The 18,635-nt window shown below is 35.5% G+C and overlaps 1 protein-coding gene across 1 annotated transcript; it reads right to left on the reverse strand.

Moving 5' to 3' along the window:
• Positions 1-12,072: 12,072 nt before the first annotated feature.
• Positions 12,073-13,011, reverse strand: LOC126080500 (olfactory receptor 8H1-like). The gene has a single exon (XM_049891707.1). It carries the CDS (start codon positions 13,009-13,011, stop codon positions 12,073-12,075), a length of 939 nt encoding a protein of 312 aa, XP_049747664.1.
• Positions 13,012-18,635: the final 5,624 nt, after the last annotated feature.

An 18,635-nucleotide genomic window follows, 5' to 3' on the forward strand; every position in this document is an offset into this window, starting at 1 on the left:
TTCAGAGGTAGATCACCAGGCTTTTCTTCTGAAGTGCATCTGGGTAAAATTGAACCTCTAACCTTTCAGTTAGTAGCTGAGCATGTTAACCATTCTCACCCAAGCTCTTGATAATACTAATAGTTAATATTTATTGAGTGCAATTATTTTTACTTATAAACAATATAATGGCATTAAAAATTATTATTATCTATAGTTTAACCAAAACCAAACCCATTGCTGTCAAGTCAATTCCAACTCATAGCAACCCTATAGGGCAGAGTAGAAGTGTCCCATAGGGTTTCCAAGGAGCACCTGGTAGATTTGAACTGCAAATCTATAGATCTAAGGAAATTGAGACACTGAGAGGTTAAATAGCTTAACCAGTGCCATACAGCTATTAGTAGAGGAGCTGGGATTCAAACTCAGGTAGTCTGGATCCAGAAGTCATGCTTTTGGTCCCTCTGCCATATACACATTCTTATATCTTATCCAGTTTCTCTCAAGTACTTGCCAACAGCTTATGTCCAGTTCTCTAGCACCAAACCAAGTCCAATGGGGTCAGGTGTATTTGCCACACCTTCTCTGCATAAGTTTCTATCAATCATTTCATTGTACTCGAGGCTGCAAAATGGAAGTGTTTTAAGAAATTGTATTTCAGGAAAATCATATCTCATTGCTTTTAATTGTCATTTTGTCATTTCTTAGATTTCTTGGTTTTCTGAGAATGTTGGCACTATAATCAAAGGGCAGTGTTTTTTCCACAAAATCAAACAACTCCACACATCTTTACTCAGTTTGTAGTAATATTTCTAGCAACTATTTTTGTTTGTTGAACTCATAATACAAAACAGTAAATAGAAATGCGATTGAGGGTCAAAGTAAGATTTGTTCCTATGCTGTTAGAGTTTGAACTAGAACACAGATCACTCTGTCACTAAACACAGGAATTTTGCTACCACTTAGTGCTGCCTTCTGGATAAGTCTCCTTTAAAATGTTAATAAGTGTGCGTATTCTCTTAGGAGCATAAAGACAAGAAACAAAATTTTAAAACCTAATGATGTTCTCAGGCCCAGTGGTTAAGAGCCACAGTGTCCTACTGCTGCAAACCAAAAAGACTGACAGGTCAAATGCACGAGCAACTCCTTGGAAACCCACTGGAGCAGTTCTACTCTGTCCTGTAGGGTCGCTATGAGTCAGAAATGACTTGACGGCAATGTTTTGTTTTGTTTTGTTTTTTTTAAGGACATATTCCAACATTCAAATCAATATCTTGAAAGGTCATGTTAAAATAAGGGTGTTTGTTTAAAAAAAAAAAAAAAGAAAGAAACTTCTTCACATAATTTATTTTTTATTCATGGCACCGAAGGAATATTACAAAATATGCAGCCATCAGTGATCAAGAACACAGTTGAAAATGAAGATATTGATGAGAAAATAAGAAAATTGGGAACATTTATAATTACAGTGAAATAGGGAACCCAGCCAAATGGCTATCAGAAAAGTTAATGATTATCAAAACTATTCTCTCTCCATTCTGTGGGACTATGCGTGGTCGTTAACTGAAGCTTACATAGCTCGGTGTATGCATTCATGGAGGTTTGCCTATAAAATATGATTTTGCTGACATAATATTTACAAAAGTATTTATTATAAAATGCATACAAATATATTTCATGAATTATCTCATGTTATAACATATTACATACAAATAAATATATAATTGATTAAATGATGTATGAAACTTTATGCTACAGATATAAATTCATAGTTTTATACATGCTCATGCTCTTTTAAACAGTATACACTGAATACTTTATGATTTAAAAGGGTTTAGAGAACTGAAGAAGCAAAAAATCCATCAAATACTAAAAGGGCATAAAACTTCACAAATAAAAAACACGTATTACAAAAAAATAAAACTTTCAAAAACCCTGGCATACTGAAAGACCTAAAAATGTAGTTTAGATAGTGTTAACTAAAGAAATACATTAATGTAAAATTATTTCATTCAGGCACACCAGTGTTGCCACAGGAAGTAGCAGCTGGGTGTAGCAAAATATGTCCGGAACTCTGGGAATTAAATGCCATTTGCAAGTCCCAGTTTTACTACGGATGAGATGAAGCAACAAACACGAAGGAAACTGAAAATAATTCCTAATATATCATTATTACAATCATAAAGAAATATTGATTCTAAATGATTGCCTAAAATAGTATTGTGTGAGACTGTGAAGGAATTATTTTCTTTAAAATATAGCTAAAATACATTACAACCATCAGATGTTATATTTTAAGGAATTTTTTGTTAAGGTGCAAGTAACTTTAAGTTAGTATATAAACCCAGTATTGAATTCCATCAAAAAAATCACAGATATAAAAAAATATTAGACATAAGTATTTTGTAAATATTGTCTTTCCCCACAAAAAGAGAATAGCACCGTTGAGAAATCAATGAACCACAAGTAAGGAAATTTTATTTTCTGGCTCTTTGGGGCTAATGCTAAGTTTATAAAACTGTACCAGATTCTTTTAGTATGAAACGATGAGAAAATATTAGAATTATAAAAATAATCCTGGTTTACCACTTATTAAAGATACTCACAGCTAAGCAAAGTTGAAAATACATAGAACTCTAGTGAAGGAGACCAAGCTTCCATGATTCTTAAAGAGGTTTTAAGCAACACAATCTGGAGCTCATTGCATAGATATGAATCTCAGATGTCCACAGGTTGGGTGATTAACATTCTTTCTGGTCTCTTGAGAGTGAAGCTAACCCTAGAGCTCCAGGTCCTCTTGATCATTGTTCAGAAGATACCTCAGCTTTTCACTTTGGTAAAATATATTTCCCTTTGTAAAAATAAAATAAAAATTAAAAAAAAATGTATATCTTTTCTAAAACTCAAATATCACCAGATCAAGTCACAATACAGATAAAAGATGTAATTTCAGGACCCAAGTAATATATTGTAATATGTGATCTCAAATATAGTTTATTTGAATTCCAGAAAAAATCCAGAAAAGGCCTGTGCCACAAGCAGAACAATCAATCGTTACCAACACTTCTGTAAATGCACGCCTTTCTAAAAAGCAGATGACCAGTGTAGGCCAAATGGTGGGCTACATATTTTTTGTGAGAATATATTCTCCAATAAAATGTGAAGCAACACTTGTCAATACAAATAGCCAAAACAGATGAGCTTTGCCTAAGAAATGATGGAGGTGGAGGGTAATGATTAACATACCAAGTCAGATTCCTTATAGGCTGCCCTCTTGAAAACCTACAGGGAAAGTTGCCACACCTTAATGTTAAGGCGATCGATACTGGTAATCAACACTGAGATGACTCCAGTCACAAGTTCTGACATGTCATAAAGCACCTCATTAATTGCTCTTTAACCTCTGATTGAGATGACAAAGATGGTGATGTTCCCTTAACCATGAAGTCTGAGGAGGAAGGTCAGGTCCCTGCACGGATCAATCACATATTTGCTTCTGTAAGGCTTGGACAACAGTCTCTTAATCTTTCTCAGGCCACGGAACGGCTGTTACTTCCCAACTGATAAATGTTGAGGAGACAAAATTGTGATGTAGATGAGCTTCTGCAGCATACTTCTGTTGTATCGCATTCCAGTTTCCACTAGAAGAGGCACTCGTGCTTTTCTAATTATGTGACAGAAAAGCCCACAGCCAAAGGGCAAAGGTCCTTCTCTTATATAATAATGTCCAGCTCTGCCAGGTTACTGACCACATCACAGGAAACCAAATTCTGTTGTCTTAAAATCCAACAGTAATGTTACAGCGGTAAACAAATATTATATACTGATACTATATACCAGGCACTTTTCTAATAGTTTTTGCAAACATTCTAGGAAATTTGTATCTATTAGCTTGTTTAATCCTCAAATCATACATATACTAGTAGCTTTCCATATAATGCTATAGCCGCTAACCTAAAGGTCAGCAGTTCGAATCCAACAGGCGCTCCTTGGAAACTCTACGCAGTAGTTCCACTTTGTCTGGTAGGGTGGCTATGAATCAAAATCCACTCAACGGCAATGCTTTCTTTTTTTTCCCGTATATATTAATTTATTTGATTCTCAAAACTATACTATCCCATACTTAATATCTAATTTTCTCCATTTATGAAATAGGACACTGAGACATTCAAATAAGAAATATTTCATTCCAAATTTACTTGGCTAAATTTTTACATTGACAACAGGTTATGTTCAGTATAACTAATGCAATTATCTATATTTTCATAATTGCTGCAAAATACTCAGTGGTATATATTCACATGTATACATTTTATTGTTTCGGTCCTTTCAAGATAAAACAAAAAGTAAATAGACACTGAAGAATCAAATATAACCAAAGAAAATATATGATATATTAATGATAAAAAATAATATGAGAAAAAGTTGCCTACACTTCAATTAGTTTGCATTGCCAATTTCCAAGAGAAAATTATCAGAACAATTATTCACCTTCTCTTAAAAATATTGTCTCAAAAGCTATTTCAGTGATATATATAGAAATAATAAGTAATTTAGAGTTTATAATCTTTACGGTTTTCACAATCTTGTTTGGTTTTCACAAATATTCAGTGTGAATGGAAGAGTAGGCAACCTCTTGCAGAAATAATTCTAGCCCAAAGTTGCCTGTTAACCTCAAAAAAAAAAAAAAAAAAAAATGCATACTACTGTAGGAATAAAAGGCCATTCTTTGGAGGGAATTCGCACCTCAGGGTACATACTCCTCCAAGAAAAGGAAGTTTCATTTGGAGCCAGTGTTTGGCTGTGCTTTGAATTTGACAGTAACTTTTGGGTTAGGTAAAATTTATACTTCACGTGAGGAGTGATTTTAACATTTGACTCTTGCTGCTAACACAAGCTGACGGCATTGGTCTTTCAAGCCTTGCCAATACAAATTTTTAGTAAGACTGTGGACAGCTGGCTAGGAGATTATACTGCTATGGCAGAAATATAAATCATTCCTCATTATCTAGTCTTTCCTTTATACATTTGAATAATAAACTTTCCAACATTGAAGTTTGGTTTGGCACATGGATGCTCAGCTATAAATTACATTACCAGCTTGGCTATGTATATATATATATATACACCCTGACGAACCCGACATGTCTGTTGTAATGTGGGGGTTTGTGTGTTGCAGTGATGCTGGAAGCTATGCCACTGGTGTTCAAGTGCCAGCAGAGACACCCATGGTGGACAGGTTTCAGCTGAGCTTCCACACTAAGACAGACTAGGAAGAAGGAGCCAGCAGTCTACTTCTGAAAAGAATTACCCAGTGAACACTTTATGAATAGCAGGGGAACATTGTCTGATATAGTGCTGGGAGATGATCTGCTCAGGTTGGAAGACCCTCAAAATACAACTGGAGGAGAGCTGCCTCCTCAAAGTAGACTCAACCTTAATGATGTGGATGGAGTCAAGATTTTGGGATATTCATTTGCTGTTGTGGCACAGCTCCAAATGAAAGAAACAGCTGCAAACATCCATTAATATCAGAACGTGGAATGTATGAAGTATGAATCTAAGAAAATTGGAAATCTTCAAAAGTGAAGTGGAACACATAAAGATTGATATTTTAGGCATTAGTGAGCTGAAATGCATTGGTATTATTCATTTTGAATCAGACAATCATATGGTCTACTGTGTTGGGAATGACAGCTTGAAGAGGAATGGCACTGTATTCATCAACAAAAAGAATATTCCAAGATCTATCCTGAAGTATAATGCTGTCAGTGATAGGACAATATCCATATGCCTACAAGGATGATCAGTTAATATGACTATTACTCAAATTTAAGCATCAACTACTAAGGCCAAAGATGAAGAAACTGAAGATTTTTACAAATTTCTACAGTCTGAAATTGATGGAACATGCAATCAAGATGCATTGATAATTACTGGTGATTGTAATGCAAATGTTGGAAACAAGAAGGATTGGTAGTTGGAAAATATGGCCTCGGTGATAGAAAGGATGCTAGAGATCACATGATTGAATTTTACAAGACCAGCTACTTCTTCCTTGCAAATACCTTTTTTCAGCAACATAAATGGCAACTATACACATGAATCTCACCAGATGGAGTGCATAGGAACAAATCAACCACATCTGTGTAAAGAGACAATGGAAAAGCTCAATATCTTCAGTCAGAACAGGGCCAGGGATGGACTGCAGATTAGGTCACCAATTACTTATGTGCTAGTTCAAGTTGAAACTGAAGAAAATTAGAACAAGTTCAGCAGAGCCAAAATACAGCCTTGAGTATATCCCACATGAATTTAGAGACCACCTCAGAAATAGATTTGATGTGTTTAACAGTAATGACCTAAGACCAGGCAGGTTGTGGAATGACATCAAAGGCCTCATACATGAGGAAAGCAAGGGATCATTAAAAAGACAAGAGAGAAAGAAAAGACCTAAGTGGATGTAAGAAGATACTCTGAAACTTGTTCTTGAATGTCGAGTAGCTTAAGCAAAAGGAAAAAATGATGAAGTGATAGATCTGAACAGAAGATTTCATAACGTGGCTCAAGAGAATATGACGACATGTGCAAATACCTGGAGATAGAAACCGAAAGGGAAGAAGCACTCAGCATTTCTCAAGCCGAAAGCACTGAAGGAAAGATTCAAGCCTTAAGTTGCAATAGTGAAGGATTCTAGGGGAAAATATTAAAGCATGTGGGAAGCATCCAAAGAAGATGGAAAGACTACACAGAGTCACTGTGCCCAAGAGAATTGGTCTACATTCAACCATTTCAGGAGGTAACATATGATCGCAAATTGATGGTACTGAAGGAAGAAGTCCAAGCTGCATTGAAGGCATTGGTGAAAAACAAGGCTTCAGAAATTGATGGAATATCAATTGAGATGTACTCACTCATCTATGCCAAGAAATTTGGAAGACAGCTACCTGGCCAACTGACTGGAAGAGATCCACATTTATGCCTATTCCCAAGAAAAGTGATCTGACTGAACACAGAAATTATCCAACAATATCATTAATATCACATGCAAGCAAAATTTTGCTGAAGCTCATTCAAAAACAGTTGCAGAAGTATATCAATAGGGAACCGCCAGGAATTTAAGCCAGATTTAGAAGAGGACCTGGAACCAGGGATGTCATTGCTAAAGTCAGATGGATCCTGGTTGAAAGCAGAGAATACCAGAAAGATGTTTACCCATGTTTTATTGACTATGCTAAGGAATTCAACTGTGTGGATCATAACAAATTATGGATAACATTGCAGAGAGTGGGAATTCAGGAACATTTAATTGTGCTTATGAGCAATCTGTATGTGGATAAAGAGGCAGTTGTTGAAACGGAACAAGGGAACACTGCATGGTTTAAAGTCAGGAAAGGTGTGCATCAGGGTTATATCCTTTCACCATAATTATTCAATCTGTATGCTGAGCAAATAATCCAAGGAGCTGGACTATGTGAAGAAGAATGGGACATCATGATAGGAGGAAGACTTATTAACAATCTGCACTATGCAGATGACACAACCTTGTTGTGAAGAGGACTTGAAGCACTTACTGATGAAGATCAAAGACCAGAGTCTTCAGTATGGCTTACACCTTAACATAAAGAAAACAAAAATCTTCACAACTGGAGCAATAAGAGACATCATGATAAATGGAGAAAAGATTGAGGTTATCAAGGATTTCATTTTACTTGGATCCACAATCAACACCCATGGAAGCAGCAGTCAAGAAATCAAAAGACACATTGTGTTCGGGAAATCAGCTTCAAGAGATCTCTTTAAAGTGATTAACAGCCAAGATGTCACCATGAGGAGAAAGGTACACCTGACTCACGCCATGGTGTTTTCAACTATTCATAAAAATTCACAGAGGCCCTGTTCTATACCCTGGGTGTACAGCATCGAACAAAACAGGTAAAACATTTCTCTTCATAGAACTTATATGAAAGTGGGAGAAAACAGACAAGAAAAAGAATAAGCAAAATACATAGAATGTTAGATGGAGATAAGTGCTATGGAAGACAAATGAAGCAGAAAGTGATGGCACAGGTTCCTTTTAAATAGAATGGTAAAGTATGGTCTCATTAGAAAGAGAATAAGAAGACTCATGTAGTTATCTATTTGGGGGAGGAAAATTTCAGGGTGAAGAAGAGCAGACAGGAAAGTCCTAGGCAGTATCAGAACTGATGAGTCCAAGGAGGAGCGAAGGGGTCAGTGTGGCCAAAAAAAGGGGGTCTAACAGATAAGATAGTAAAGGGTAAATTCCCAGAGGTAAGGAGCAGGGGAAAAATTATTTGGTACCTTAGGTTCTTTTAAGGGTTTTGGCCTTTACTCTTAGCGTGCTAGGAAGTTTTGCAAGGTTTGTGAAGAAAAATGATATTTGGCAGTATCACTGTGGCTCCTCCATTGAAATTAGATTTGAGGGGCGTAGGGGAATAAACAGAGACAAGCTCAGAAGATGCGGCAGTAATTAAAACTGAGATGCTAGTTCCTTGGGCCAGGGAGGTAGCAGAGTTGGTTCCGAGAAGTAATCAAACTCTGAGTATACACCACAGGCAGAATCGGCATGATACGCTGAAGGATTGGATGTGAGGGGTGTGAAATAAAATACAAGGATGCTTCCTTAGTTTAAGCATGAAAAAGTAGAAGGGTTACCTAAAGTCAAGTTACCTAAAATGAAGTTTTGAATATTGCTGTTACCCATCTGCCGGTTGAGGTCCCTGGTTGGCACAAAAGGTTAACTGAAAGATTAGAGGTTCAAGTCTACCCAGAGCACCTTGGAAGAAAGGACTGGAGGTTTACTTCTGAAAAATCAGCCATTGCAAAGGCTATAAAGTGCAGTTCTACTATGACATCTGTGGAATCACCGTGAATCACCGTAAATTTGATAGTAACTATTCAATTTTTGTTTGAATCTTATCTTGCGAAGATTAGTCATGCCCATTAATATTATTATCTATGCATCAATTATTTGGAAGAAAAACATACTTGGAAAATGTTCACATTTTATCACAATCTGTTCCAGTCTTATTTTCTTTTTCATTATTTAAATAATGAACTGTTACATTACATAGATTTTTGGCATAGCAGCGTGAGCAAGAAAATTATATTTTAAAAATATGTAAGAACACATTATATAAAACATGGAAAGCACTTATATAGCAGGAAAATAAGAGGGGAAATACAGATAGTATAACTCATATTGCCCATAGGTTCTATTATTCTTATTTAATAATGTTATATACACATTTTCTTCACTTCTCAATTGTATTATAAAGATGATAGTGTAGCCTGAGTTTAGTTAAATTTTAAGCATTTCTTGAGATTAGTGTTGTCTGCAAAACCGTAGAATATGGTGGACATCTTGCTACTACAGACTTACAGGATACATAAAAAAAATACATAAATGAAAGCAAGCCAAAGATAGTTTATAGAAAAGACCAGAAAAGTAGAAATAATATGTAAATATAAGAAATGACACTGACATAATCTGCTTATAAATTTAGAGATAAGCCAACAAATTCTTATTAAAATATGCTTATTTATCTGTAATGTAAGGTTTTATATATACACACACACACACACACACACACACACACACACATACATACACATAGATTCCAGGCAACGCAGGCTTTAAAACAAAAATAAGTTACAATAAAATAATTCTATACAGTATTGATATACAAAGCACATTTTTATTTTTCGTTGTACTTTGGGTGAGGATTTACAGAACAAGCTAGTTTCTTATCACACAGTTAGTGCACACGTTGTTCTGTGACATTGGTTAACAGCCCCACGATATGTCAACACTCTCCCTTCTCAACCCTGGGTTCCCCAGTACCAGCTTTCCTGTTCCCTCCTGCCTTCCAGTCCCTGCCCCAGGGCTGGTGCTCCCCTTTATTTTGTTTCAAGCACCTGTTCAATCTTTGACTGGAGGGTAAAACTCAGGAGTGACCTCATTACTGAGCTGAAAGTGTGTCCGGGGCCATACTTTCCACAGCCTCTGTCAGGGCAACAAGTCTGGTCTTCCTTTTTGAGTTCGAATTCTGTTCTACATTCTTCTCCAGCTCTGTCTGGGACCCTCTATTGTAATCCCTGTCACAGCAGTCAGTGGTGGTAGCCAGGCACCATCTCGTTGTTCTGGACTCAGTCTGGTGGAGGCCGTGGTAGATGTGGTCTGTTAGACCTTTGGACTAATCTTTCCCTTGTGTCTTTAGTTTTCTTCATTTTTCCTTGCTCCCAAAGGGTTGAGACTAGAGGCATATCCTAGGTGGCTACTCACAGGCTTTTAAGACCCCAGGCTCTATTCACCAAAGTAGAATGTAGAACATATCTTTTATAAACTATGTTATGCCAATTGAGCTAGATGTTCCCGGGGACCAGGCCCCCACAGGCCTCAGCCCAGCAATTCAGTCCCTCAGGGAGTTTGGAGCTACCATGACCTTGTAAGGCACATTTTTTAAATAAATTAAGAAAGTAGACAAACAATGTTGATTAAAAGATTTGAATAAATCAGTCAGCAGTTTTCAAATAGTGGAAAATATTTAAAGTTTTTAATCCTAAAATAGAGGTTACACTTCATGTTAAACATTTAAAGAAAAAAAAAGTTTAACACTGTTAAAATATAATTTTGAAAAGAAAACCTTAATAAAAAAAAAAATAATAATGGCATTACCGGAATGCAAACAACATATGTAGAAACCATAACAGAAATTAAGTATCTACTACATGGAAAATGGAAAAAAAAAAAAAAGACTTTCTGAAATAATCTTTGAAAAACAGAGAAAATTAAAACTACAATACTAATGTCTGTAGGTGTTATCACAATATATATATGTATTTAGCAATCTCCTTGACCAAAATTTTTGGAATGCTCTAATCCTGAATTCATTGTCTATTCTTAACTTTATATTTTTTCCCATTGACAGTTTTAAAACAAGTGAATGAAGCATTTAACTTGAGAATTTATTTTTATTGAAAGTAATGAATCTGTAGAAATCAGAGTGAAGACAATGATTTTTTGAAATATCCAGAAGTCCAATGGAAGTAATTTATTGAGGCTTGTTGGCAATCATAGAAAGGTAGGATTTTCAAATGTATGGCAAGTTTACACCAATGATACAGAACTGTACGCAAGGTTTTAATCCGTTGAGTTTACAACTTTCTAGGTCCAAACATGTTACAAATATTGTAAGGATGTGCATATTCTAATGAAAATGAGCAGCATTTATTAGTATTACAAAATGTACTTTTTGTCAGATTTAAACTTTATAGGCCAGGAATAATTTCTTTTTTCACAGTTAAGAAAACTGAGGCTTAAGGTGTTAATAACTTATTAAGGGTCATGCAGCTAAGAGGGTAGCAGACCTGGAATCTACCCTGCCATGCCTAACTCTAAAACAACTGCCCTTAACCATTGTGCTATACTTCTTCTCTGTATAATACATAAACTGACTTCTGAAACCGTTATCATTATGCAAAAAATGTAGCTAATGTCCATAACTGAATTCTATGAAATTGGTTATGCATAGAGGTTGGTATGATACAGTTTAAAAAAACCACCAAACCAAACCCTTTGCCACCAAGTCCATCCCGACTCATGGTGACCTACAGGACAGTAGTAGAACTGCCCCATAGGATTTCTAATGGACAGCTCATGGATTTGAGCTGCCAACCTTTTGGTTAGCAGATGAGCTCTTAACCACTGGGTCACCAGAGCTCCATTGCCCATAACTAAATTCTTTGAAATCAGACATGCATGAAGGTTGGTCTGATATAGTTTAAAAGATGATACCATATTTTCTTACTTTGCACATTAATTTCCCTTAAAAGCATATATATTTAAATGACAAGTTTAACTCATATTTACTGGTTTCCAATTACAATACAGATTTCTAAAAAAAGCTTATTGCTGGAGATGTCTAAGATCATATGTAGTTAAATAAAGACTGGTTCAACAGAAACAGAGACTACTTGAAAGATTAGATTGTTTTTAGAGAGAAAAACCAAAAAAATACCTACTAGGAAAGAAAGAAAATATAAGATTAAATAGGGAACATCACTGTCGTCTTACATGCCTTGCACTCTCTCCTGCATAACTCTAATGAGAGCATTTTTCACTTCTTTGTTCCTGAGACTATAAATGAGTGGATTCAGCATGGGGATCACAATCGTATAAAAAACAGAGGCCACTTGGTCCTTTCCCAAGGAGTAAGACTTACCTGGCTTTAAATAAGTAAAAATCATGGTACCGTAGAAGATGGTGACACCCAGGAGGTGGGAGGCACAGGTAGAGAAGGCTTTTCGCTTTCCTGAAGTGGAAATGATTTTCAGGATAGTAGAGAGAATAGATGCATAGGACACAGAGATTGTGGTAAGAGACACCATTAACGTCCAGCCAGAAACAACAATTACCATGATCTCAATGTTGTGTGTGTCAGTGCAGGACAGGGCTAAAATTGGGGGTGTGTCACAGAAAAAGTGATGGATTACATTGGAATCACAGAAATGCAAAGTGTTTATGCAAAGCACATTGACAAAGGAGACACTGAAGCCAATCACATAGGATGCAGTGATGAGGGAGCGGCAGAGTGTCGTGGACATAACAACTGGGTATTGTAAAGGATTACAGATAGCTACGTAGCGATCATAGGCCATTGAAGAGAGAAAAAAACATTCAGTGGCACCCAAGAAGACAAAAAAATAAAGCTGGGTGAAACAGCCCACAAATGAAATATACTTGGTAGAAGTCAGTAAGTTCTCTAAGGTTTTAGGAGTAATGACTGTCGAGTAGCTGAGGTCAAGGAATGAAAGATGACTGAGGAAAAAATACATGGGGGTGTGAAGCTGGAGATCCAGGCAGATTATTAGTATCATCCCTGTATTCGCCAGCAGAGTAACCAGGTATATCAGGAGAAATAGAGTAAAAAGGACCACCCGGATCTGTTCAGAGTCTGTCAGTCCCATGAGGATGAAGTCAGACACATTTGTATTATTCCTTCTGCCCATAGTGTGCAACTCCTCTAAAGCATAGGAGGATAAAGTTGATACTTAGCATCAGTGACTTCAAATAGGCTTTTGTTTGGATAAACCACCTGGCGTTAAAAAAAAAAAAAATAGTTTTGTGTTTCCAGAAATTGATAATGAAGAGTGGTTTACAAAATATGACTGAACAAAATCTTAATTTTGTTGCCACTTATAAATAAGGGTATAAATTGACATTGGAATTTTATATAATCAAAAAGTAAGATATATTATGTAATTAACATGAACCTACCAGCGTCCACAATGCTTCTGTTTGCTAACATGTTCAATCTCCATGGAAATATCACACTGTAGGTATTACTATTATGCCCATTTTTAGATGAGAACATTGGCAAGGAAGTTTAAGCAATTTATCCAAAATCAGAGCTTGTAAATGTTGCCCCGTGATTACACTATGTTATGTTTATTACAAAAACATGTTCGTAACATTATATCCTTAATTATAATTAATTTCAGCCACCTAAGAAAATTCTAAACAAGGTAGTAAGTAGAAACATAGTTTTAATGCATCCTTTACTGTCCTCTTGTAATATTATTTAACACTACAGACAAATCAAAATTTTCAGCCTCCGGGGTCTTTATTGTCATACATTAAAACTGAAGACCGCAGATGATTCATTTCCAGAAGACATTTTGTTTTCTTCACTTGAACATTAAAAATCAAATTCCTTTTGAAAGTTATATTTCCAAAAAATGTACATTGCTCATATACAATTGATTCTATTAACTCTGTATATTTGTTTCCTCAAATGCTGGCCTTACTTAGGGTAAAAAATTAAAGACCGAACCGGTTGCTGTCAAGTCCGACTCTTAGCGACCCGGTATATGTACACATGTATTATATTCTTCCTAGAATGTCTCCGTTTTATTTGATCTGACCTAAACCAAATCAAAACCCATGGCTTTCCAGTTGATTCTGACTCATGGCAACCATATAGGACACAGGAGAACTGCCGCACAGGGTTTCCAAGGCTGTAAATCTTTACGGAAGCAGACTGCCACGTCTTTCTCCCATGGAGCAGCTGGTCGGTTTGAATTTTTGGTTAGCAGCGGAGCACTTAACCGCTGAGCCTACAGGGCTTCTTGATTTGACCTAAAACCCTCTAATTTTGAGAATCATACTTACATTGAGCCAAAGTTGGTGAAATTTTTTTTCTTCCAATATTACCTGACTAGAATTTTGTCAAGCTCAAAGTTTTCTTCCGAAAATACATACATAAAACATTTATAGAGATGAAAATTTCTGTGATATATTTTTTCCTTTCAGATGTATTAATTTTACATTTTCATGCATGCATTTTTTTCCCGAGATAAAATAAATCAACCTACAAATTTTGTTCAGTTCCTAGTCAAATGTAAAATTCACAAGAAAATTGTATCTCTTAAAAGATACCTGCAAACTGCTATGAACTTAAGCAGAGCAGAACATCCCTTACCGCTCACCCTAATAATTCCAGGGCACCTTATATACTGGGAATTGCTGATAATGCAACGTTCTATCGTCCTCGGGGGCTGATTTCCAAGAGAGATTTCCTGGCACATTTCCAAGGATAAAAGTTCAAGGACTAATTAATGCATTCATGTTAGGCTTGTAACAGATTGTTGCCTACTCTCTTTGAAGCCACATAATGAGGATCATGGTGGTTTGGTCTTCCTTTGTGATACTCCACATTTTTTACTAGGATGTTAGAGAACTCTTTCTAGAGAAATAATTACTCTGTAACTCAAAGTCCAAGTAGTTAACTATGAATTTTTGAACAGTATGTTTTTTATACTGAATTATTTTAAAGTATGATACTATCATAGAAACAAAACATATTTATTAAAAAAAAAGTTTGAATACATGAAAATACAAAAAAAAAATACTCATTCAATTCTGTTATTAGTATTTTGGTTATTTTTTCCAATTATTTTTTTGTGCATAAAATGCTTACATGTCTATTTACATATTGTACCAATTATCATACTATAAATTCAGTGTCTTATCCTCATTGTATCACTAAACACTTATAATACCCCTTGACCTATATTAGATTAACCTTCTATAAAACACATAATTTCGTGTGTCATGCATTGACTGGTTCCCTGTAGATAACTTATCTCCAGGAACATTCACTAGCAGACTGGGGGGACACTCTGCTGCATCACAAGGAAAGCATGGTGCCGGTTCTCCATTCAGGTCGCCAGTGTCATCCAATTCATCTACACAGAAATCCATGCAACCTGTTTTACCATTTTAGTGCACTGGGCTTTTGTTTCACAGAAAGAAAAATGAGAGCAAAAAGAAGAAGAAGAAGAAGAAGAAAAAAAGGATCCTGAGACAAGTCATCATTTTACAATGCTTTATTATAAAAGATTAATATATTAAAAAAAATTATTCCTCTGAATATGATCAGGTCAAAACTTTTCTTAGTTACAAAGGAAAAGGAATTAAAATATGAAAAAAGCTGAAATATTTTATTTAAGATTATTTGTCCAAGATGAAGAAGCAAAGAACAAATCTGAAAACAAATATAAACTTAGAAGCAGAATAAAACATTCTTGTGATTTGTGTTGCTGGTATCTAGAAATATAATTACTTTTCATATACTGTATCTGTACGCAGATAATGCGTGTCTTCAGCTTTTATTCATCAGCTGCACCCGCCTCCTGCAGCGCACCCTCATAAGACCTGCCATGCCAATTCTTTTCCACATGTTGCTGTGAAAAGTTCACATAAGGAGCTTCTGAAAATACCTTGAGGGGTTAGGGCATAGCCAACAAACAAATGCAGAAGAAGAACGTTATTTGTGTAAAAATACTGTGTTTACTTTATCTTAATATATTGTCACATTAATTTTATCTTATAGTTTTTTTTGTTTTATCTTAGTCTATTGTTATATTCATTTATTTTATCTTATACTTTTTTGTACATTCTACAATCAGGAATAAAAAAAAAAGTTTAACTTCTTTTTAAATCTGTATGCTTTTTTATTTCTTCTTCTTGCCTTTTTATCCTGCCTAGGTTAATCCACACAATGCTGAATAGAAGGAGTGAGAGGATATGTATCCTTCTTGTTTCAGGTCATTGGGGAAAAAATTAGATATGCACCAATTAAACAATACGTTAGCCATTGCTGTTCCACGATGTCCTTGATCAGATTGAGGGAATTACTTTTATTTTTATTTTTTATACCATGAATCCATTATGATAACATCTTTTCCTTTATTATTATTTTAATATGGTAGATTACGTTGACTAGTTTTTTAATATTTACCTAATCTTATGTTTCTGAGATAAATCCCACTTGATTATGATGTATAATTATTTTCAGTGTTTCTGGTTAAATTTGCATTTTTTTTACTAAAGATTTTTAAATACATGAGCATAAAATGTAAGTCTTTTTTTTTTTTTTCCTATAATGAATATTTCAAATTTTGGTATTAGGCTTCTATTACACCCATATAATGATTTTGGAAGAGTTCCTTCTATTCTCTTTTCTGAAAGAACTTGTGTAATATTTGTATTGTTTCTTCCTTAAATGTTTGATAAAAATTACCATTGAACTATCTGGGTCTAAAGATTTTAGTATTTCCTTTTTTTTTTTTTTTAAGATAGTGGTACTTGTGAATTTATAATCATAAATTTAATATTTAGTATATAGTGGGATGTTTCAATTTCTTTTCCATCACATTCAATTTTGGTAAATTGTGTTTTAAAAACAATATTCCCATTTCATTTATTTTTTTAAATTCATTATTATATATATGTTTATAATATATTCCCTATTGCATATGGTATCTGTAGGTATTTGTGTCTTATCTCATATCTTGCTGAACAATCTTTCTAGTGATTTATCAATTTTGTAACTTGTTTTTTCAAAGCAGAAAATTTAGACTGTATTCATTTTCTCTCTGTTTTCTGTTTTACTTATTTCTGCTTTATGCGTGTTATTTCCTTCAGTTTCTAAACTTCGGGAAATTTGTTCTTCTTTTACAAACTTGTCCAGGTGAAAACTTTGATCATTGATTTAAGACTTGTCTTACTTATCATGTAAAATTATAATTCCCCCTCCCCCCCAGGACTACTTAAACTGCATCCACAGTTTGTGATACATTGTGTGTTCATTTTCCTTCAGTTTAACACTTTCTAATGATTCAATGAGAAGTTGACATTTGAGCTAAGATTTAAAGAAGGGAAGAGTTAGTGATGCAGGTATGTAGGAAGAAAGTGTTCTCAGCAGGCGGAATGTCAGGTCTTTGATCCATTTTGAGTTAGCTTTTGTACATGGTGTGAGGTATGGTTCTTGTTTCATTTAGTGCAGGGGATGGGCTGGGCTGTTTTTTTTTTGTACATGGTGTGAGGTATGGTTCTTGTTTCATTTAGTGCAGGGGATGGGCTGGGCTGTGCAACTGCAGGATTAGTGAAGAGGCCTGCCTAGCAAGAATGCCATTAGTCAGTGGGGGTGGGGAAAGGATAAACAATAAAGTATACGTATGTTGATGGTTATAATGTTATGCAGAAAAACAAGGTGGTGGGAAAACATGGGGACAGCTGGGTTTGCTATCTTAAGAAAGAATTTTCAAGACATGAAATCCATGTGACCTCTTCTTAAACCTGGGCAGTACATTTTGGACTTCATGCCTGGCTTGTTGAATAAAATGGGGCAGAAGTGACACTGCATGTCTTTTGAGGTCATAAAAGATGGTACAATCTCCACCTGGCCCTCCCTCTCCTTCGGGAAACTCTCCTTTGAAACCCAGCCACCTTGTTGTGAAGAAGCCCAAACTAGCCCATGTGAAGAGATCACATGGAGAAGCACTGAGGCCTTCAGGTAACCATCAATTGTTTTCAGTGTCAGCTGTCACAAGTGAGTGAACCTTTAGATGATTCCAGTTCCCAGGTTTCGAGTCTTTCAGGTGGAGCTTCAGACATTGTGGAGATGAAATATGTTATTCTTGCCCACCTGAATTCCTGACCTACGGAATTCATGAGAAAAATAATGGTTGTTTTACACCACTAAGTTTTGGTGAAATATGTTATACAATCTTAGTAACCGCAACACAACCACTTAACTTTGAGATTAACCATGAGTAGCTTTGAGCAAAAGAATGTTACTAGATGGGTTGTAGCCAAGTCTTGAAATATATTTGTGTTCTCAGGAGAGCCCTTGTGAATGTCTGTCATTGCTGCCAGAACAACAAGCTCCACTAACCTGCTGGTCCAAAGAGGATGAGAGACATGTGGGGCAAACCTGAGCCCAGCAACAGCCTGGAGTCCAGCCTTGTTGAGCCCAGCCCAGATCAATAATTCTAGCCAACGTGCAGATGCATGAATGAGAGTTTACAAACTCCATTTAAAGCAACTCAGTTTTGGTTGATTTATTGTGTAGTAAATACGTGATCAAAAGTCATCCCCAACCATTTGAACACAAGCTGGAAAAAAGAGCCTAAGTTTTATTCTAATAATGGCATAAAAATAGAGAAAAATAATCTCTAATAACTCTAAAACACAGGACTTTGACTGTACATTCCTAGAAAGATAAACCTAAGGGAAAAGGATAACAACGAAATCTTGAACTACATTTTGAAGCATCATTTTTAGTAAA

Source organism: Elephas maximus, chromosome 7 (assembly GCF_024166365.1).
Source record: "Elephas maximus indicus isolate mEleMax1 chromosome 7, mEleMax1 primary haplotype, whole genome shotgun sequence".
Classification (NCBI taxonomy): Eukaryota; Metazoa; Chordata; class Mammalia; order Proboscidea; family Elephantidae; genus Elephas; species Elephas maximus.